The 22,415-nt window shown below is 38.3% G+C and overlaps 1 protein-coding gene across 7 annotated transcripts in view; it reads right to left on the minus strand.

Annotated features, from left to right (window-relative positions):
- Window positions 1–22,415, minus strand: part of ATAD1 (ATPase family AAA domain containing 1) — a 53,369-nt gene that overhangs the window by 2,915 nt on the left and 28,039 nt on the right. For 5 of the 7 annotated variants that reach the window (XM_043519127.1, XM_038410644.2, XM_043519128.1 and 2 more), the window contains 7 exons: window positions 19,459–19,632; window positions 15,582–15,680; window positions 15,008–15,128; window positions 12,372–12,572; window positions 7,671–7,777; window positions 3,166–3,255; window positions 1,228–1,278 (listed from right to left, as the gene is read on the minus strand). In XM_043519127.1, the coding sequence (XP_043375062.1) occupies window positions 1,228–1,278; window positions 3,166–3,255; window positions 7,671–7,777; window positions 12,372–12,572; window positions 15,008–15,128; window positions 15,582–15,680; window positions 19,459–19,620 (831 nt within the window). In that variant the 5' untranslated portion in view covers window positions 19,621–19,632. Of the gene's footprint in view, window positions 1–1,227; window positions 1,279–3,165; window positions 3,256–7,670; window positions 7,778–12,371; window positions 12,573–15,007; window positions 15,230–15,581; window positions 15,681–19,458; window positions 19,633–22,415 lie in introns of those variants that run through there. The other 2 variants (XM_038410646.2, XM_043519130.1) reach the window with 2 other exon arrangements.

Below are 22,415 nucleotides of genomic sequence, written 5' to 3' on the forward strand. Positions count from 1 at the left end.
ACTAATCTTTTTATATAGATGCATCAGAAAAGCAAGTGGAATTTTTTTTAAATTTCTTTATAGACAAATTAAAACTACAATGTTTCAAGTACATAAAAAAAGGTCAACATTAAGGAACATGTTCAAATAAAAGGAAAAAATATTTTCTGAAAAAGGAACAATCTGCATCTAGAAGATTAGCCTGATCTAAGTCTAGAGGCTTTGATATGACCCATCACATTCCTTTCAGCCCTAATGTCTATAATTCTATGGATTTCCCAATACTAAATCCATCAAACTTAAAATCATCAAGTTTCAGCCTTCCTCTAGAACTCATTTATGTTGACACTTTTCTTTTAAATATCAATTCTGTTTTCATATCTCTAGTGCTCACTTATTTTGCTGGAAGGACCTTATATTCTTACTATCACCTGCAAGCAATCTTGACAGTTCATGAAATGTTTTCCTTCCTAATGCTTAGCCATTCATAGCGATCAATTCCCATATTATACCACTAAAATTAATTGGATTTAAAATAGGTTTTACTTCTGAAATGTATTTGTTTTATTGTACAGACATTAATCTAGGAAGGTTTGTAAACTAATACAGGAATTACTAATATGGTGGATCTAAATCCTGCAAGTTCTCCATGCACAGAACCACTATCTTAAAAGGGAGTTCCATACAGAAGCTTGGCAGGACCAGACCTTACATTTTGTCAACAGCAACAGTGGTAAAATTGTGTAAAAATACACAGATGTTCGAAGTCTCCTTGTTCCTTCTCTAGGCTGTGACATGAACCCCATATAAAGTACTGAAGATAAATGTGAGGCAACACTTTTTCTTCCTGATGAACAAGCAGGAGATAAAAGCAGCACTGTCACACATTGCTACTTCACAGCTCAACTAGAGAGAATGCCATTGACAGAGAGATTATATAATTTGCCCTAAACCACAGTGAACATTGTCAAAACTGATATTAGAAATCTAATTTCTCTAAAGACAGTTTCATGCTTAATCTATTAAACTACTCTACCTCTGAAATCTGAGGTCACACCCAAATCTAGAAGCTTCCCAGTCATAAATACACTGCACTCAAACACTGTCTACCAGCATGTTTCTGATTATAATCCATACAATGGTCAAAGATGGTTGGTTCGAAAACATGTTTTTCAACTGCCCTGAAGGTTTCCACCCATGGCCATGATAATGCATAGAAATATTTTTTTAAACAAATATGTTACTTACATTTTCATTTTTCAAAATCAGTTTCAAAATCGCCTCTCTCTGTTTCAGAGCCTTTAAATAGAAACAAGATTTCAGTTATTATGGAACAAAAAGATACTGATAGAGTGTGACATTTCTTTACCTATTAAAATAATTCAACTGTACATATTTATTTTGCATCTTCCGTGCCCTCCAGAAATACAGGTTGATCCCTTGAAATGAGAGGTCAGTTTCCTAGCATGTACGCTACTGATGGCAATGGTGCTATTCAGCACAAAGATATCAAGTCTACTTTTTATCCCTCGAGTCCAGGTACAATATTTACATTAATTATAGGGAAAGAGAAAAAACTAGCTGACAAATACTTAAAATCTTACTCTTCCCTGAATGGGACTTGAACCCATGTAACTTTTAGGGTTTTCTGCACCCATCATCCATAACAGAGGACTGGTCCCGCTGGATCTAAAATGGACACTATATATTTAATATACTTTGTTAATCACATAAGCAACAGGACAATCACCATTGCTGCAAATGCTGTTTTCAAAAGTCACGTTGATTCTAAAGATCATACTTGAGAAACTTTCTTAAGCAATATTAGTCATGCATTGCAATGAAGTTATTGACAGAAGATGGGTAAACACTGAGCATGGTTTTACTGAGACCAAGATTGCAAAATGTAAGTGTTGAAAAAACTGATTCATATGTGCTAATGAACAAGTTTATGCCATTTAAATCCACTTCCAATTATAAAAATTGAATTGATTAAATGCAAATTGCGGAATACTTTATTATATGCTTCAATGCCTACTTAGGAGTTTCTGGCTGCTGCATCCCCAAGCCCTACAAACACCTTTTTCTTACCTACAGAGTGGCCTTGGGTATTCACAGCTGCCAATTCCCCTTGTTTATTTTGGATTAATAAGCTACCCCGAGGGAAAATAATTACTTGCCATAGTAACTGTGGTGCTCAGAGATGACTGTCCATACTGAACCGCACTCTTGAGGTAAATGTACTCTGGCAAAAGAACTTGGAATTTCCAGAGTACTCTCCACTGTGATTCACACATCATCCCAAACAGCATTTTGATGGAATCAAAGGGGAAAACGGCCCCAAACATCCTTTGGTTTCTTTCATTAATTAAAAGAATCCTCTACAAAAGACTGAGATGATTGCCCACATGGATCCACACTTGCTATTCACCTTTCCCACTTCAGAGAACCACAGTAAGTAACTTATTCCTGTTTCAGAATCACCCGTATGGATCCCGTCTCCGAGGTTAATGGGTAGTAGTAACTTTCCAGGCTGGGCATCAGATGAAGAAACCAAGTTGAAGGAGTTAAACTATGTGAGTACAGAGAACACAAGAGCCTTATTTATATCAGTAACAGGAACATTGAGTAGGCATCTGGTAGAATTTGAGTGTTCTCTGATAGCTCTAGGTGGCTGAACAGCTGCCAAGTCTAACCATGATGGAAACATAGTCTGATATATTTTGACAACCCCTGAGCTAAAATATGCTGACCTTTGGTCTTATAGTCAAAGATAACTGGCAACAACTTCAAGAAAAATTGAACAGAAGTGTACATAAATTTGCATGCAGGGGTATCAATGCTTTTAGTTGCTCTCCCCTTGATGTGGATGGGCAGAATGGAAAGTATGCACCAACTCCATTGTACAGGATGAGTGCAGGAAATGGGTTTCGAAGCTGCTGGTGGCACAATGAGTTGGTTCCAGCTAAAATGTGTACGTCTTGAGTTTCTCATGGGAAATTTCACCCTAAAAAGCAAAAATTATCTGTACTTGTGAGAAACTGAAAACAAACCTTAACAATCCTCTCTGGTGCTGTTTGCCTGGGCAGTGAAGACGTAGGTCTCTCATTTGGTACAGTACATACCTATTGCTAATCCACTAGGCAAACGACCCAACATTATTTAAGACAATTTGCTCTGACTCACTGGTTGGTTAATGTGAAACCTCGTAGGCATTCTTCTCATAATGGCAGAGTCAAGATCCTGAGGGCGATTGGTAGCTCCCATCACTATCACCTTAATACAGAAAAACAGAAAGATTAAATAGCAGAGAGAAATTATTTCAAGAACCATCATAATGTGGGTTCACAAAACTCACAAGCCAAATTGGGTAGCTGTTCTACATTCCATCAAGCAAATCAGCCTACAGAGAAGTTGTGTCAAGCTTTCTGACACTTGCTCTAGCAGCAAGATTTAAACAAACATATTATGAGATTATTTTAAACAGCTGGAAGCAGACTAGTTAGTTCAAAGTATTTTGAGCCTTTCACCTCTAGTTTGCAAATTCAAATTCAGTCCAAGTCAACAGGCAGAATATAACAATTTTGGTCACTAACATTTGGACTCTGTGGACAAGTTCTCTCCAGAACTAACAATGGGAGGCATTTTGGTAGGGTAGCATGAGGAAGCACTCTCTCTTTTGCTATGTAAATAAAAAAGCAGATTGGATTCCAGGACTAGCAATATAGCATTTTTCACAAGCATTAAATTCACTAAAAAGAATGTCTGATTTTTAAAAAAACTAAACAGCTGAAAAGCCAAAATAAGCTAACTACTTTTGTATTATTAACTGGATGTGAAGCTACAGGAAGCTTTACAAAGGTTTCATTTAATGTAATATGAATGCATCTTATTTTATAATCCATATTTAAGACAGGAACAACATTTACATCTTTGGACTACACCTCGACTGTCATTTTAAAAGCAAAGTTACCTATAGTGTACACATATCATTTTCTCACTTGTTATTGTAAATTATGTACATTGCAAATGCTCACAAAAAACATAAATGTCAAAGAAATTAATCCCATATAATTTTAGATTCCTAAAAGCCTGTTGTTTTTAGCTCTCTCATTTTGGATCTTTGCCCCACAACTTGTTGGCAAGTTGAGAGCTATGCATCAGAGCTATGTTGCTTTCATGGGTTAGGGTGATGCTGCCATCTAGAGGCACAAAATTGTGGCTCAAGTTACCAGACAGCAGTCTCTAAGGTGTCACAAGTACTCCTTTTCTTTTTGCGAATACAGACTAACACGGTTGCTACTCTGAAACCTGTCAAGATGGTAAGGAGACATTAAAAAAATTATTCAACAAAATTATTCAATTATTCAATTGTTCAACAAAATATTGTAAGCGAAAGGTTCATTTAATAAATGGTCCAACAATATTTAGTAGACCACATATAGAAGTAGATAAGGGGTCAGATTCTCTGGTCTGCACATGACACAGCATCAGGAGGTGAAAACCACACTTATTACTTGTTCCTGGGGCCAGCCAGATGGCAGGCCGTACCTTTGCAAAAGTCAGAGAAGCTTGAAGTTGGATCCAACAATTCTCTCTGCTGGTGGCTCCAGCGGTCTTTTTGGCAGCAGGCAAACCACCTGGGCATACAGGTGCCCTGGCCACATCACCTTTCCTCTGGGAACACAACAGATGCACAACATAGCCACTAAATCAGCTCTATGGCATCTGGATATTTTCCTTACACAAGACAAAAAGATGACCAGATCTGGCTGCTTTTTTCTGAGGCCAAAATCTAGCCTCATATTCTAAGTATGAATATAAACATATCACCATTCATGCAAAGGGAAGCTTGGGGACAGGCTGAAATCAATATAGATTTTTTTTTTAAAAAAAGTAAAGTTAATTAGAGATTACATTGTAAAGTTCAATAACTACTCTTTTCTCTTCTGTGTCCCTAGAGAAACTCTGCCCCTTTCTTACAACATAGCAGATGAACATCTGTTCTAACAGCAGGAATGACAAAAAAAGACTTCCTCCACTTTCAAGACAGGGAATGTGATGTCATCTGCTGCCTCCCCCTCATCTAAGGATTCCCTCTCCCCCTCAGAGAAGTTCTAGGGCACAGGGCAGTGAAGAAGACAGGCTGCAATGGGATCCTTCTTGTTCTGTACTGAACCACCTGATGTCAGCACAGGGAGAGACTGTTTCAGTGCAATCCAACCTACTCCAATTTTGGAGCCCTAATAATTCCTTGCCATCCATCTTCCCTTTCCTGCTTCCTCATGCAAGTGGCACAATGCATAGCTTTCTAACTCCTGAAGGGAGTTTTAGATCACCACTACTGCTTGTATCTCCATCAGCAAGGGAAAACGTACAGACAATCTGCTGCACACAAAACTCAAAATTTCAAAACTAATTTCTGAAATAAGTCTATAATTTAAAAACTATTTAATTTCAGTAAGACAAAAGGCTGTACATTGTGCACAATACTGTTCCTTCTCAGGTGCACTTGAAGCAGGAGTACTTGTGGCACCTTAGAGACTAACAAATTTATTTGAGCATAAGCTTTCATGAGCTACAGCTCACTTCATCGGATGCATCCAATGAAGTGAGTTGTAGCTCACGAAAGCTTATGCTCAAATAAATTTATTAGTCTCTAAGGTGCCACAAGTTCTCCTTTTCTTGAAGCAGGAGGCAACTAACAGGGTCTACATGTTGCTCATCACGTCCAGCTGTTTATGTTACTGAGACTTCAGTACATTTTCCTCACAATGTTAAGAATTTTACAGCAATAATAAAAGCTGGAATGAATCCTTGCTATCAGAGGGAATTTTGTTTAGATCCAGACACAGCATAACACTCCCAACTACATATTTACCAGTAAAACATTTTGAAGAAATTGTTATGGTCAGCTCTCAAAAAATATGGGGCAGTCTCTAAAAGTGCTTTGGACATTTCAAAATCATTGTTTAAAGAAAGATTTTTCTGAACAGTATGAAGTGCAATATGGGAAGAGCCTGAAAATGGACATGTCCAATAATTCTCAAAAATATTTTAGATATATTTTCACAACCAACTCACAAAACTCTCCAACCAGGTGTTTTGTACTATATTTTACTCTAATGGGGCTCCCACTGTGCCAAGAAGTATTAGTGAGGGGCCACAATGACTTCTTCAGGCTCAGCAGTGGAAGCACAGACCAGATACATGTTTTATTGAAGGAAAGGAATGCTTCATTTCACTGTTTCCAAGGTACTTTCACAATGTTTAAAGAGGCATCGTGTTAAAAACATTGGGAAGAATCTGTGCCTTAGGGAACATCAGGTTACTCACCCTTAACTTTAAGTTCTGTGTGGTGTAGTTATTAGCACTAACATCCTATTGACATATTGTATAGTTCTGTTCATTGCAAAGCAGCTGGTCAACAGCTATACTTAGCCTATATGTCTTTGAATCATAGTATGAAACCTCTGCTATAAAGTTACTGGTTGTATTCAAGATGCATGAGAAGCTGGATTTTAAATTTGACTGCCATTCTGACAGATTTTAAAGTTATAAACTATAAAAAGATATAGTTAAAACCAGCAGTGAAACAGAGAAAAGAAAGCTTGTCTAATCGGGAAGAGTACTCTGAGGCATTGGATAGTTCAGGGTCCTCTTTATGGGATACAAACAGTTCTACAATGCCAAATTAAGTGCAATCTGATTGTGATTACCATCCAATGCTTGGTGGTCTATGTGAAACAAGTACTGTCATCTGTCTAGTTCCTAATGGATTAATTTCTACATGTAAAACTATCACTTCAAATGGCATCTTGACACTCTGAGTACAGAAGTCAGGCATTTAACAGACATGGAGAGAGAACTCCCCTCTCAGCCTTACAAGGTTTCTCTGAGTAAAATTTGAGAAATGTTGATAGGATGGTGTGGGGTCATGCTGCCCTCTCACTCTCCAAGTGCTCTAAACTACAGAATTTCAGTCTCTCACAAGTACTTTTTACAAGCAGCACCAACTATTATTTTCTAATTTGATATTGTTACCAAAAGTTAGATGAGAAACAAAGGGTTGGATAAATGAGGCAAAATTCCTGCTCTGGTAATATCAGCTTCCTGAACTTTTAAGTTTAGCCCAGTAAGCGTAAAGATTATGCTTCTGTTGGAGAAGCAGCTGGGCCCGTGGAGGGAGGATGTCTAGGCTTTTCTATAATGAGTATTGATATAATAAGGGTCCTGGCCTCTAAGATTTAGGAGTCATGCAAGTGAATTTCAGAAGGAACAGTGTGGGTTTATTTCCTTGCCAGTTAGACAGGCCAAGAGTGGTTTGTATTTGTCTTAGCCATTAAGTTTAGCCTGAAACAACTGTTCATGTGATTTTGTTTCAAATAATAAAGCTTCAAATTTAAATAATCTCAAATCTTGTGGTTGTATTATTGGGGGGAAAACTTCTTTTTTTTTTTCAGTGTCTATAATTTACTATTGTCCACAGTAACATGAATGCACGAAGTGACTATTAGCATAGGGTTCTTGTTCCGACACATTCTGCCATCCAGCAACAAAATAGAGAAATTCCTCTGGTAGCTACTATGTTCAATAGACTATTTTTAACTAGTTCCTAAATGGAGAAAAAAAATTATTAAGTTTCTCGGTGAGAATTATGGTAGTTTTTGTCTTATTTTTTTTAAACTCACTTGGCAACTATAGTCAGTGTCCAGACCATCCCACAAACTCATGAACTGAGCTTTCATCATAGCTGTAGCTTCATGATCAGAACTTGAACGGCTTCGTAGAAAGGAATCTAAATGAAAGAGATTCAATGAGCATTATTTACCTTCACATTCAACCACAGCAACTATTATATTTCTCAAGGGCAAATTTATAAGATTGTAATCACAAAAGAAAAATAATTTAGGACCAAGGAGAGAGAGCTGAATATCACTGAAATTTTAGTCAGATCTTCTCAGTTACATTATCTAAGCACTATGTAAGTACATGAAATATCACATGAAACCATCTCAAATTTTGTGAAATAATCCCAAAATATTGCAGAAAACCTAGAGGAGAAAAATCTGCATTTGCCAATGTTTTACTTTATCAGGCATCTTACTAGCACTTCCTATATATAATTAGTATCTTAGGCAGCTTCTATTCCTAGATATGTGAAAAAATGAATTTTCATCCTTGCTCCTCATGCAGACTATCATGCTCCCTCTGAGAATACGACAAGCTAAGAAGCGATCAAAAGAGAATATTACAGCATAGTTGCATGTTTAATGTAAAGTGGCCCACTCACTTTTCATGCAGCGTTCTAGCTCTACTAATCATCTCCAGAAGCATATACCGTTGTTAAAAGAGTTAGTAAGAGTGCTTCCAGAAGGAAAATAGATTGTCTTTGCAAAAAAGACTCCACCATAAAATGAAGTTGGAGAAAAATGGAAGTTTCACTACATGTTTCACAGTGAATCTTGTTTCTCAGTGTCCCATGTGTCATTTTAAGAAGTGCTTGGTGAAAAAGAGAATGAGCAATTTTTAATGAAGTGTTCTTGTTTCACTTTGGTATGGATTCATGACTTCAAAGTTAAAAAGACAAATCCTCATGCTCCTAATAAATAGCACCTCTGCTTTCTCCCTAATCCTTATATAGATTTTTGGTTTTTTTAAACTTTCTTCTTCCTTCCCCATTCTCATTTGTTCTGTTAATTCTTTAACTTTATTTTTATTGTTTTTTATAAAAATATATATATATATATATAAATACATGCACAGGATGGAAATAGCATATAAATAACAAAAAATTCAGCGTTCATTATTTGCAAAACTTGGAACAAACAAAATCACAAACCAAAACTGAACCCCTAGAGGTCATATAGGGCATAACCTAGGAGTATCAGGGACTAATACATACTAAACTGCAAAAGTATTTCATAGTTTCACGTTTAGCATAACTTGCATGTAAATACCTTCCAATGCCGGCTACAAAAGTGCCATGCAAATGCCTGTTTTCACTTTCAGGTGACATTGTAAATAAGAAGCGGGCAGGATTATCTCCCATAAATTGTAAACAAACTTGTTTGTCTTACTGACTGAACAACAAATAGGACTGAGTGGACTTGTAGGCTCTAAAGTTTTACATTGTTTTGTTTTTGAGTGCAATTACGTAACAACAACAACAAAATCTACATTTTTAAGTTGCACTTTCATGATATAGAGACTGCATTATGGTATTGTGTGAGGTGAACGGAAAAATATTTCTTGTTTATCATTTTTACAGTGCAAATATTTGTAATAAAAATAATTATATATAGTGAGCAGTGTACACTTTGTATTCTGTGTTGTAAGTTAACTCAATATATTTGAAAATGTAGAAAAACTTCCCAAAATATTTAATAAATTTGAATTGGGATTCTATTGCTTAACTGTGCGATTAAAAAAGCAACTAATTTTTTATTTACAATTTTTTTGAGTTAATTGCGTGAGTTAACTGCGATTAATCGACTACCCTAATTTTAAGATGTATAACCTTACTCTAAAGATACGTATGTCCTCACTGATATTGTAATACCACATCTCTAGGCTATCATCTGTGTTTATACATATTAAATACTGGTTAGTTTTGAATGAATTTTTGCCTTCAACTGAACCTAAGAGTGACAGGTATACAAAAAGATCTAGAGTTAAATATGTGTCTTCCAAAGCATATTTGTAACAGAAAACAAAAAAACTCCACAGACTTAAAATAAGCCAATGTGGGCATGTTCAGATCCCTGACTGCTTCAGTTCCCTCTGCTCCTGCCTGTCCTATATTATCTAATAATATTCTAAACACAAATATATTTAAGTAATTTGCTAAATCAAATAGAAATTATTACAAAATCTAAATAAATATAAAAAAGTTTCATATTAATTGTATGTCAGATGCCCTGCACATATTGAATAACTAGTGCTCTTTAAGATTACATATCAGGAGTATGGATTCTTCCAAGGGATCTGTGATTACCATAACATGATCCATCAGTGAAGAGGTTCTAGTGAAGAGGTTCTGTCTAGCTGTGCAAGTTGTGACGATCAGTGCAGATAATACTACAATCAGTAGATAGTTCTATATCACCCAGTTTAGTGTTAATCTGTTACTCTCTGCAGTGCTACACAGTTGCTACTGCTCAGTTCCAAAAGGTGGTCAACAGAAGAGTTCAGCCTAGCTGGTTATCTGCTCGAAATTGGAAGATTATATAAGTGAATATTAGCATATTCACAAGGATACCTAGGAAAACAAACTGATTTCTAAATTTGTTGAGGTACGCTTTTCATGATGAAAAAAAAAATCTGCTATTTTTGGTCAAATCTGGTTTCAGTCCGCCAGACTTGAAGTGTCTGCCAAACTTCAGAGGAGCGTTTGCAAAATCTTGTGAAGCCTGCTAAATCCACAGTGAAGGTGAATGGGTACTTGATGCTGCATCTGACAGTAATCCCCCATAGGATCTGCTGTATGCCATTGAATGTAGGGCTCTTTTTACTAAGATCAGAGGAGAAGTCAGAAAAAAAGAGAAATTTTGTGGCCCTTATACATAAGGTTTTAGCTTTTCTGGCAGCATTCATTAACATTATTTTAACCTTGAACTTCTGCAGCTTGAAGATGATGGGTCTGGGCCTGTCAGACTCCTGCCTTTTAGCACTAGGCATCTGATGGGCCCTTTCAATATCTAATGGCAGATAGCGTCCATGGTGATGTCCACCCCACACAAAGCAGAGCAGGTTAAGTGAGGTCAATTAACCTGATAGGCTGCACCTGGGGGAGAGCCAGTGCTTGAAAGGCTGATTGATGATGGAGCCCCACTGACAAGGAACATGCAGGGTTGATATAAAGTCAGGAAGTTGGCAGTGAAAAGGGGCTGAAAGTGAAGTGAGGTGTTTTGAAGCTACAGAGCTAGGTAGTACTGCCTGGAAGGAGGGAGTTTGGGTTCCAGTCCCAGGACTCTATGTCAGCAACTATGGTCTGTTTGCTATTTACCTGTTGCTTTTTCCCTGGACTCCTTCCTACTTCTCTTGTGACTCCCCTGCTCTCTGGGTTTACTAGACCAGAGAAGCAGGCTGGGCCAGGTTCCTCTATCAGCCATTGGGAAAGTGACACAGAACCTGGCTGTGGACTGGAAGACTATCTGGAGCAGATGAAGACAGCTGATCCAGTGGGGCTTTGACAGCCTGGAAGGGAAGGACTACATAGTGACCTTGGCCAGATGGTTGAGTCATGAAGAGGGAGCACCCGAGTTCCAGAGACAGAGAGAACAAGAGGGGAAACTGTTTGAGCCACTATCGAGAGGGGGGGCAACAGACCTGGACCTAATCTCCAGAGCAGCCATTAGCCATGGAGCTAATCCTCAGAGCAGCCTCATGGTGAGTGAACCCCATTACAGGGGCCAATTTAAATATGGTATGGAGCAGCTTCTAAAGTGGATACTATCTTTCTCCTGAGTGAATCATTGGGGATTTTATATCCCATACATCTTTAGAGAGGACACACATATCCATTGAGATAGAACTTAGCAGACAGGATTCATTCAGTGCTATGATATCCTGGGCTAGATTTTGTTTTGCTTCCCTCTTCAGCTGCTTAGGTCTTTTGTTGCTTCTGACTTTTTCATTGGAAGCAGTCTGAAGTTTAGTCAGGAAATTAGTTTACATTTATGACCAACTTATTCCCAATTTGCTAGGAAAGTAATTATAAGAGACGAACGGATATGTGGGGAGGTCTGGGACGAGGCAGCTGTCTTTCTCATAGGTACCATACAACTGTTCTGTTAATTCTAACCACCCATTTCTTTGCAGTCTTCTATTTCCAAGCCCTTAGCTTCCTCAACATTCTACCAGTAGAAGGGCTAGTTTAATCTGCCCAGGCCTTCAAAGATAACTAGGTATTTCAGGAAAGCCTTTCCTCTCTAAACATGAGCTTCCTAAAGGTCCTACTTAGCCCCGTAGAGAGAGAAAGAACAGTGGTGCTGTACCCCACCAACATGTATTTCCAGAATTGACACTCAAACTGGGAATTTCCATTCACTGTCTTGTTTCTCCTATAACTAACCCCAGGTGTAAATTCACAAACAGTAACTACTACTGCTGGATAAGCTTTTAAGGAAAGGCTCGTTATGAAAGACATTATATAGGGATAACTTAACTTAAAATTTAAGTCTTATCATAGGACTTCTGCAATATGAGACATTCTACTTTGCCATGGATGCTCTTCAATACTATTTACGCTATTAAATCTTGTTTTATTACCATTTTATTCTGTATGCTAATACAAATGTTTTCTCAGAATTAGTGTCATCAGACACATCAACTTACACTTAAAGTTTAATGTTGCATTTCTATGACTAAGAAAAAAGCATGTATGTTACCTATTTCATCGATAAAAATGATGGAAGGTTGGAGTTTTATAGCAAGGGAGAAGACAGCAGCAGCCAGTTTCTGAGACTCCCCATACCATTTATCAGTCAATGTTGAAGGCTGGAGATTAATAAATCGACAACCTGCTTCCTTTGCTGTAGCTTTGGCAATCAGAGTTTTACCACAACCTGGAGGGCCATAGAGAAGTACTCCTGAAAAACAACAGTATTAAAGTTTTAGGGTCACTGAAAGGAAGGAAAGACCCCAGTGTGACTAACATAGCCATGTATGAACTCTTATTCTATCTAGATTTCCCTAAGGCTAGCATCAGAGTACCTTTCAGTAACTACCACCAAACTCCATGTACATAATTGTACTACAATTACTATATTGTCTTAATATAAAAAAGCAATAATTTCAAATTATTCAAGACTGCTTTACCTTCTATTCTTAGTGAAGAGTTAATACATAACAGCTCATTTTAGAAACTTAAACATCTGAAGCTTTGTTTTGTGCCTATTATCAGTTTATTAGTTACACTCTACATTACTGAAAAGCTAGTGGGCAAAGAAGATCTTTTTCAGTTTGCTTAATTGGGGCATTTGCTAGGGCTTTGTTTATAGTCACTCTACCTTCCTGAAAAGTCTTATGAAAAAAAATCTGTAATGAGGTAGGGAAATCCATAAAGGTTATTTTAAAAGCATTTTTAAAAATTCCATGCATATTATTTAGAAGTACATACACTAATTTTCTTCCCCCTAAAATTAGTCAAACAATTCATTAGTTTCCTGTAGTGAATACGTTTTCTTATTTTGTTAGACGTAAATGGGTTCTCTATAAACACAGCTGCAGAATCTGGTGAGTGAGTTTTTTCTTAATTTAAATATTTTTAAGGCTTTCTACATCTACATAAGGACAATTACTTAAGAGATGCATCTCCCATCTTCATGATTTAAATGACTGATAAAATTAAGGAGCGTGGTCTGTTTGGAAGTTCTACATAAATAGTCCTTTCTTCATCTTACTGAAGCACATGACCGAACACCAATTTTCCAGCCAAGATGAACTTTTAACAAGTGGACAATATTTTGTATAAAACTGAAACATTTATTTCCAAACAAAACAGAATTGAATGTTTTAAGGGTACAACTGATAGATGTACACAGTAATTAATTATACAAAGAAGGCTTTCATATAATACAAAGAAAAGATGGAAAAGATCTTGTCAATAGAAAATAAGCCTTGTACTCTTGTCCTCCTATCTAACAATTTAGATCCAAAGTTTGCTTTCGTGTACATGAGCATAAAACAATTGTGACTAAGAACTTCAGTGGAGACTCTTCAAATTTACAATACTATAAATAAGAGCAGATTTGACCTTTTCTCTCTCAGGTTGTGTTGAGTTGGCAGAGAACTTATCTAGCTAAACACTAGAGAAGGAGGGATGAAGGATCTACATATTCACACTTGCATTCCCTTATTGCCTGGATTACTGGAGATCTGGGTCCAGAACAGTCAAAAGGGACCTGCAAAATTAGCTTGCAGTAAGTCTTCACATTTAAGGCCTTTGTTTCTATCAGTGCAGTGGTATCCTTATCAAAGTGTGGAAACATTTCCTAGCGTATACCATAGAGCTATATCTGATCTCCTCAAAAAGAACAAAATGAAATGTAAAGAGAAGAAAACAAGAAGAAATCCAGAATTAATGCACAAGTTGGATGTCTCTTGAAAATGTGTATTTGGATTGGTAGAACATGCATGGATACGACTTCAATAAAAATTGACATTATACCAGCGTTTCCCAAACTTTTTTGGCCACAGAACACTTTTTAGCCTATTACAGAACACTTGTAATATTATTTTGTAGTCGTTTTCTTTTCAAATAAAAAATTGCGTTATTTATGCTCAAATATATTTTATAAAACAAAGCAAAAATACAAATTTAAAATAACTTGAACTGACAATTTCTAACTGGAAAGCACATACAAAGTAGTACAAAAATCAATTCTAGATTCTTTCACGGAACACCTATTCACATTGTGCGGAACACAGTTAGGGAAACGCTGCATCATACAATAACGGAGAAGACTGTTTGTGAAGTAGTGCAAAGATCTTGGCCATTTGTTTGTTTTTAGTTTATCTCACAAAATGGCAATAAGCAATGAGGTCATTCTATAATGTCGATCCTCATAATTAAAGTGATAGACAAATACCATTCTGAGGAATTATACTTTAAATATCAGGTTGCGATTTGACCTTTCTCCTTAACACAAGGTACATCATTACTAATATCCAACTTGTCTGGAACAGTCATCTTGAAAGCATAAAAGTAAAATTTTTTTTTTGTCCTAGTCATTACAATTTTCTTTAATAAAAAACCACGGACAAATTATATCTAGAACAGTGGTTCTTAAACTTTTGTACTGGTGACTCCTTTCACACAGAGCCTCTGAGTGCGACACCCCCCCCCCCCCAAAAAATTAAACACTTTTTAATATATTTAACACCATTATAAATGCTGAAGGCAAAGCAGGGTTTGGGATGGAGGCTGACACTTCACGACCCCTCCATATAAAAACCTTGCAACCCCCTGAGGGGTCCCAACCCCTAGTTTGAGAACCCCTGATCTAGAATGCTTTCTCCTTACCTTTTGGTGGCTGCAAGAGTCTTGAATTCTCAAACAAATGCTTCTTCTTGATAGGTAAAATGACTGTGTCCTTCAGATCTGTAATGACATCATCTAAACCTGCAATATCACTCCAGGTTACCTGATGTACAAAAACAGTATGGGGGGGAGGGGGAGTTAATGAATGTATCATACCCACAGCCAGCAAACATAACCCTGATTCCTAGATGGCCTCCAGGGAATCTTTTTTTAAAAAAAGAAAAAAGAAAAAAAGGCAGTATGAAATCTCAGATTCAAGACCATGTAAATTTAATTAAGTTTATGAATAATGTAACAAAATGCAGCTCTCTCTATGATGCTGTTAAGATTTCCTGGTGGAAAATTATTTTCCACTTGGATACATTCTGACAATGATGAGCTTTTAACGTTTCAAAGTTCTACATTTATGAAAATATAATTCCTAGTTGAAGGATAGATTTGACTACTAATGACACTTAAGAGCTTCCATGTTTCACTCTGTTTTATACACATATAAAGTGCCATATTTATTATAGGAATAATAGGGGGAAAATGAACCGTGAATATAGTGTCTTACATGCATGCTAAGAGGGTCTACTAGATGTGCGGCAATGCTCATTTCATATTCAGTAAGCTTGACATTTTTCACCCCAATCTGCTTCATTAGCTTTTCTGCCTAGAAAGAGAACAGAAGCCATGAACATTAGAAAAAGAAAATGGTTAAATAGTTTAAAATCTGTTTTTAAAAAGTTGCTATTTTGGGGGTTGGAAGTTAGGAGCTAGAAATGAGATAGGAAGTCATTTGTTGAATATGGCTTGAGTCCTTTGCAATAAAAAGGCATTACTGTCTATCTACTCAGTGGCCTATATGAAGCCAATTCATGGTCTCAGTTTCTGACAAATGTCACATCAAAAAATTACATTAAAAATACTCTGAGTGTCAGTCACAGCAGACACATCCAAGACTGAAAAGGCATAAAGATCCTGCTCTCTCAGTCCTTCAGAACAGGGCTGAGGCACATTAATGGGTGGTGGCCACAGCTCCCATTGGCCGGGAACAGGGAACCATGGCCACTGGGAGCTGCAGGGGGCCATACCTGCAGACAGTCAACCTAAACAAAATGTCTCGCAGCTCACCTTCAGATTGCCCTGATGGACCACATGCTGAAGGTTGCCGATGTCTGCAGTAGGGGGTACTCCTCTCTGTCCTGTATAAAAGCACTGCCCCAGCATAGGACTATAAAGAACTTTGCATTAAAGATGAGGTCTGTTAAATGATGCTAGAGAGTGGTCCTGACCACTTGTTATCAACACAGAACCCATGAAGGGAGTTAACTCTAATTAGTTTGGTCAAGACGCTGGGGTAAATATACTCCATTTATCTAGATATCCTTTGCACCAAGGCAGTATGTAAAATACAAAGTTTCAGTTGGATATGCTAGTGTTCACTTCCTGTCTTAAACCAGGGCTTGAAAAATTTATCTACCTACTAACCAAAAGACTAAACTTTAGATAGTGCAAGAGACTTAGGAGGGAGGGAATGAAATACCCAGGACCAGGGCCAACACCTTGATAAGAAACCAAAATCCACTGCTTCTCAGAAGTACCTGGAACAGGGGAGGATGTGGGACTGGTACTAGGGTACTATCCACAGATTCTGCTTGAAGACTATCAGCCTCTGGTTAGTGACTGAAATTTAAAACTCCAACCACTCTACCCACTGAGAAGGCTTTTGTCTCTCTTCCCCTCTTGTCCAGAGCATCTTAGCTGCTCTAGAGAATCATAGAAATGTAAGGCTGGAAGAAACTTCAAGAAGTCTTCAAGTCCAGCCCTCTGAGTTGTGGCAGAACCAAGTAAACTCAGACCATCCCTGACAGGTGTTTGTCCAACCTCTTCTTAAAAAATCTCCAATCATGGGGATTCCACAACCTCCCTTGGAAGCCTATTCCAGATCTTAATTACCCATCTGGTTAGCAAATTTTTCCTAATATCTAACCTAAGTCTCTCTTGCTGCTAAGTAAGCTCAGTACTACTTATCCTAACTTCAGTGGAGATGAACAATTTATCACTATCCTCTTTATAACAGCTTTTAATATACCTGGAAGACTTATCAGATCCTCCTCCCTTCCACCCCCCAAATCTTCTTTTCTCAAGACTAAACATGCTCAGGTTTTTCCTCAAAGGAAACCTGACCTAAATCTTTTATCATTTTTGTTGCTCTCCTCCTGATTCTCTCCTAAAGTGTGGTGCCCAGAATTGAACAATACTCCAGCTAAGGCCTCACCAGTGCTGAGTAGAGCAGGACAATTACCTCCCATGTCTTGTGTATATGACACTCCTGTTAATACACCCCAAAAACCGATTGGTTCGCAGCTGCAACACAACATTGATTCAATCAGTGATCCACTATAACCCCTGATCCCTTTCAGCAGTACTTCCAGGTAGCCAGTTATTCCCCATTTTGGAGTTGTGCATTAGAGTTTTTTCCTTTGTAAGTGAACTACTTTGCAGTTGTCTTTATTGAACTTCATCTTGTTGATTTCAGAACAATTCTCCAATTTGTCAAGGTCATTTTGAATTATAATCCTGTCCTCCAATGTGCTTGCAACCACTCCCAGATTGGTGTTATCTGCAAATTGTATAAGCATACTCTCCACTCCATTATCCAAGTCATGCATGGAAATACTGATCCAGAACTGACCCCCCTGTGGGACACTTCTAGATATGCCGTGCCTCCTCCCCCCATATGACAGCAAACCATTGATTATACTTTTTTTTTTTTTTAAAGTCCTTTCAGCCAGTTGTGCACCCACCTTGAAATCATTTAATCTGGCCCACATTTCCCTAGCTTGCTTATGAGAACGTCATGAGGGACTGTGTCAAAAGCCTTACTAAAATCAAGACCTATCATAGACAGCTTCCTCCCTATCTATCAGGCAATAAACCTGCCAAAGGAACAAAATTAGGTTGGGTTTGGCATGGCATGATTTGTTGACAAATCCATGTTGTTTATTCCTTATCCCTATTATCTTCCAGGTGCTTATGAATTGATTGTTGAATAATTTGTTCCAGTATCTTCCCAGGTATCGAAGTAAGGCTGGTCTGTCATTCCCTGGGCCCTCTTTGTTCCCCTTTTTAAAAGTTAGGTACTGTTTGCTCTTCTCCAGTCTTCTGGGACCTCACCCGTCCCCCAGAAGTTCTCAGACGTAATTGCTAAGGACTCCTAGATTGCTTCAGCTAGTTCCTTAAGAATCCTAGGATGAATTTCATTAGGCTCTGCAGACCTGAATACATCTATCATATCTAAATGGTCTTTAATCTGGTCTTTTCTATTTTGGCTTGCATCCAGTCTCCCTTGTTGTTGTTAATATTTCTTGTGTTGAGTATCTGCTCACCATTAACTTTTTTGGGGAAGACTGAAGCAGTCAGCATTAAACACCTCAGTCTCCTTGATGTCATCTGTTAACTCTTCTTTCCCGCTAAGTAGGACTTACACTTTCCTCCTCCTTTCTCGTGCTCCTATGTATTTAAAGAACCTCTTCTTATTGCCTTCTGTCACTTGATAGGTGTAACTCATTTTGTGTCTTAGCCTTTCTGATTTCATTCCTATGTGTCTGTGCTATTCTTTTGTACCCCTCCTTAGCAGTTTGTCCATGCCTCCACTTCTTTGTAGGATTTGTTTTTGATTTTTCAGGTAATTAAAGAGCTCCTGATGGAACCATACTGGCCTCTTATTATTCTTCCTATATATCCTACATCTGCTAGGACTGTCTATATTAACTCAAATTCCCCAAAAGCTGCAGCAGTAGCACAGAATTAAACTGTTTTAGTTTTTACAGCTGCCCACAAAATTTTAAACAGCAGCAGTGAGACTGATGAGTGTATTAATTTCACCCTGCTGCTAACTAAGCAAAGCTATTAGCAGCATAAGAGGTACTGGAGCTGTCTGCAGACTTGAAGACAACATTGCATCACTTTACATTTGGAAGGTTTTCATAATCAAATGAGCTAGAAACTTGATTTTAAACTAAAGTTTAAATTTTGCAGAGATTGACAGCTTAGGCCATGGGCTCTCAAACTGGAGGGGTCAGGACCCCACAGGGGGTCATGAGGTTAATACATGTGGGAGTTGCAAGCTGTCAACCTCCATCCCAAACCTCACACTGCCTCCAGCATTTATAATGGTGTTAAACATATTAAAAGTGTTTTTAATTTATAAGCGGGGGGGTCACACTCGGAGGCTTGCTATGTGAAAGGGGTCACCAGTAAGGAAGTTTGAGAGCTACTGGCTAAGGCCTAGATACCTGCCAGAGAAATGTTCCCACCCATTTCTACTGAGTGGGTTCTTTCAATCCCTGTCCTAAATGTGCTTCAGCAATTGGTGAACTGGCTTCTGCGCATATACAAGCGTTCTTAGAAAGTAAAAAAAAAAAAAAGTGAAAATTTGGTCTTACCTGTTTCTGGGCTTCTACTTTTTGCTTCCTGGTTGGATCAATTGCATCTACCATCCATTTAATGGTAAAATAAGTTACCGCACCAAATATCGTCAAACGGAAAATTAAACCAACAACTTCATTACGACTCAGGGGACGAGAAAAGGCTTCAGCATGAACCATTTTGATTTAACACTAAACAGAAGTCAGAGGATAAAAGCTTTAGACTTGAAAAATATGCATTTTATTTTCTTTTAAAAAACATTTGAGAAATATTTATCCACTTAACAGTTAGCCTATTTTCTATTTTTACAGTGGTGCCACAAGCTCATACATAACTTCTTGCTAAACTAATTAACTAGCTGAATCTGGAACTTAACAACTAAAGAACACATTTATAATTGATCATATGTAAACTTATGATCATCCTCAAACTGGAAACAGAAGCACAAAAAATAGAGTGCAAAGGGTTAAATGCTTAGTCAACATCTGGTTTCATTTTCACCTCTGTTAGAGTACAAAACCAGTTGAATCCTTGCTTCTATATTTTAATGTATTCAACAAGGTCCTCATTTCAGAACAGTTGTTCACTAAAAAATTTTGCCTTCCTTTCAACCATACAATACTTTACTAATAGGAACATGCCACATTTTAGTTCCAAGTTTAGCCCTTTCCTGTTCAGGCCTGCTGCTTTATTGCTGTAATTTAACAATATCAAAAATGTTGACTCAAAAAGACCAGGAAAAAACTCTCTGTTAAAGAAAGATATATAACAGTATTTCAAACTTCTCCCTCTACTACTTGTCACATTTTTAAGACCTCTATTCCACATTTGGGTATTAGAAAGTAGAGAATTGTAGTCTGGATCCATTACAAGACATCGGTAGTCTTAATCTGTAGAGTTCCCCAGAAGGTTGTAAATGTTGGCTTTGTAGCGGACTTAACTATCTTCTATCCTTGTCTTCTCTTATCCCTTTATCAAGGGATAAGCCAACCCTTATTCCTTGATAAAATTCCTTTAGGCCATGCAGCCTCCATAGATGTGACCCCATATGGAGAAGTAATTAATTCTCCTGGTCCTAAAATCTAAAAAAAACAGATTAGGAATCTGGGGGTCAGTGGAAGGATACAATCTATGGGTATGTCTACATTACAGCAGCACAGCTATGGTGCAGCGGCTATGCCGGTGTAGTGTGGATTCCTTCTGCATAGACAGAAGGAGTTTTTCCATCGATGTAGGTAATTCACCTCTGAGAGGTGGTAGCTAGGTGAGTAAAAATTCTTCTGTTGACCTAGCTGCTTCTCCAGTGAAGGATATCTCAACCTAATGGCATCACACAGGTTGCAAAATTTTTCACAGCCCTGAGCAAGGTAGCTTGGTCAATCTAATTTTTAGGTGTAGACCAGGACTATGTGCTACTGAACTAGGAGGGTCTCAAGTCTGAAAACTTTCAGCGGCCTCATTCAACCACTGACTGCCTTCCTTTTTAGGTCTAGGGCAATGGTCACCAACCCGTCAATTCTGGGGACTCTCCCAGGCAATTGGAAAAGGAGGACATGGGGCACCTTAGAGACTAACAAGTGTATTTGAGCATAAGCTTTCGTGAGCTACAGCTCACTTCATCGGATGCATGCAGTGGAAAATACAGTGGGGAGAGTTATACACAGAGAACATGAAAAAATGGGTGTTATCATACACACTGAAATGAGAGCGATCAGGTAAGGTGAGCTATTAACAGCAGGAGAGCAAGGGGGGAGGAGAAGGAAACCTTCTGTAGTGATAATCAAGGTGGGCCATTTCCAGCAATTGACAAGAGTCTGAGGAACAGTACGGAGGAATAAACATGGGGAAATAGTTTTACTTTGTGTAATGACCCACCCACTCCCAGTCTCTATTCAAGCCTAAGTTAATTGTATCCAGTTTGCAAATTAATTCCAATTCAGCAGTCTCTCATTGGAGTCTGTTTTTGAAGCTTTTTTGTTGAAGAATTGCCACTCTTAGGTCTGTAATCGAGTGACCAAAGAGATTGAAGTATTCTCCAACTGGTTTTTGAATGTTATAATTCTTGACGTCTGATTTGTGTCCATTCATTCTTTTACGTAGAGACTGTCCAGTTTGGTCAATGTACATGGCAGAGGGGCATTGCTGGCACATGATGGCATATATCACATTGGTTGATGTGCAGGTGAACAAGCCTCTGATAGTGTGGCTGATGTGATTAGGCCCTATGATGGTGTCCCCTGAATAGATATGTGGACAGAGTTGGCAACGGGCTTTGTTGCAAGGATAGGTTCCTGGGTTAGTGGTTCTGTTGTGTGGTGTGTGGTTGCTGGTGAGTATTTGCTTCAGATTGGGGGGCTGTCTGTCTGTGAGCAAGGACTGGTCTGTCTCCCAAGATCTGAGAGAGCGATGGCTCGTCCTTCAGGATAGGTTGTAGATCCTTGATGATGCGTTGGAGAGGTTTTAGTTGGGGGCTGAAGGTGATGGCTAGTGGCGTTCTGTTGTTTTCTTTGTTGGGCCTGTCCTGTAGTAGGTGACTTCTGGGTACTCTTCTGGCTCTGTCAATCTGTTTCTTCACTTCAGCAGATGGGTATTGTAGTTGTAAGAACGCTTGATAGCGATCTTGTAGGTGTTTGTCTCTGTCAGAGGGGTTGGTGGTATCGTAGAGCGTGGCTTTAGACAATGCATTGTGTGGTGTGGTTTGGATGAAAGCTGGAGGCATGTAGGTAGGTATAGCGGTCAACAGGTTTCCGGTATAGGGTGGTGTTTATGTGACCATCACTTATTAGCTCTGTAGTGTCCAGGAAGTGGATCTCTTGTGTGGACTGATCCAGGTTGAGGTTGATGGTGGAATGGAAATTGTTGAAATCATGGAGGAATTTCTCAAGGGCTTCTTTTCCATGGGTCCAGATGATGAAGATGTCATCAATGTAGCGCAAGTAGAGTAGGGGCATTAGGGGACGAGAGCTGAGGAAGC

This window comes from Dermochelys coriacea, chromosome 7 (assembly GCF_009764565.3).
Source record: "Dermochelys coriacea isolate rDerCor1 chromosome 7, rDerCor1.pri.v4, whole genome shotgun sequence".
NCBI lineage: Eukaryota > Metazoa > Chordata > Testudines > Dermochelyidae > Dermochelys > Dermochelys coriacea.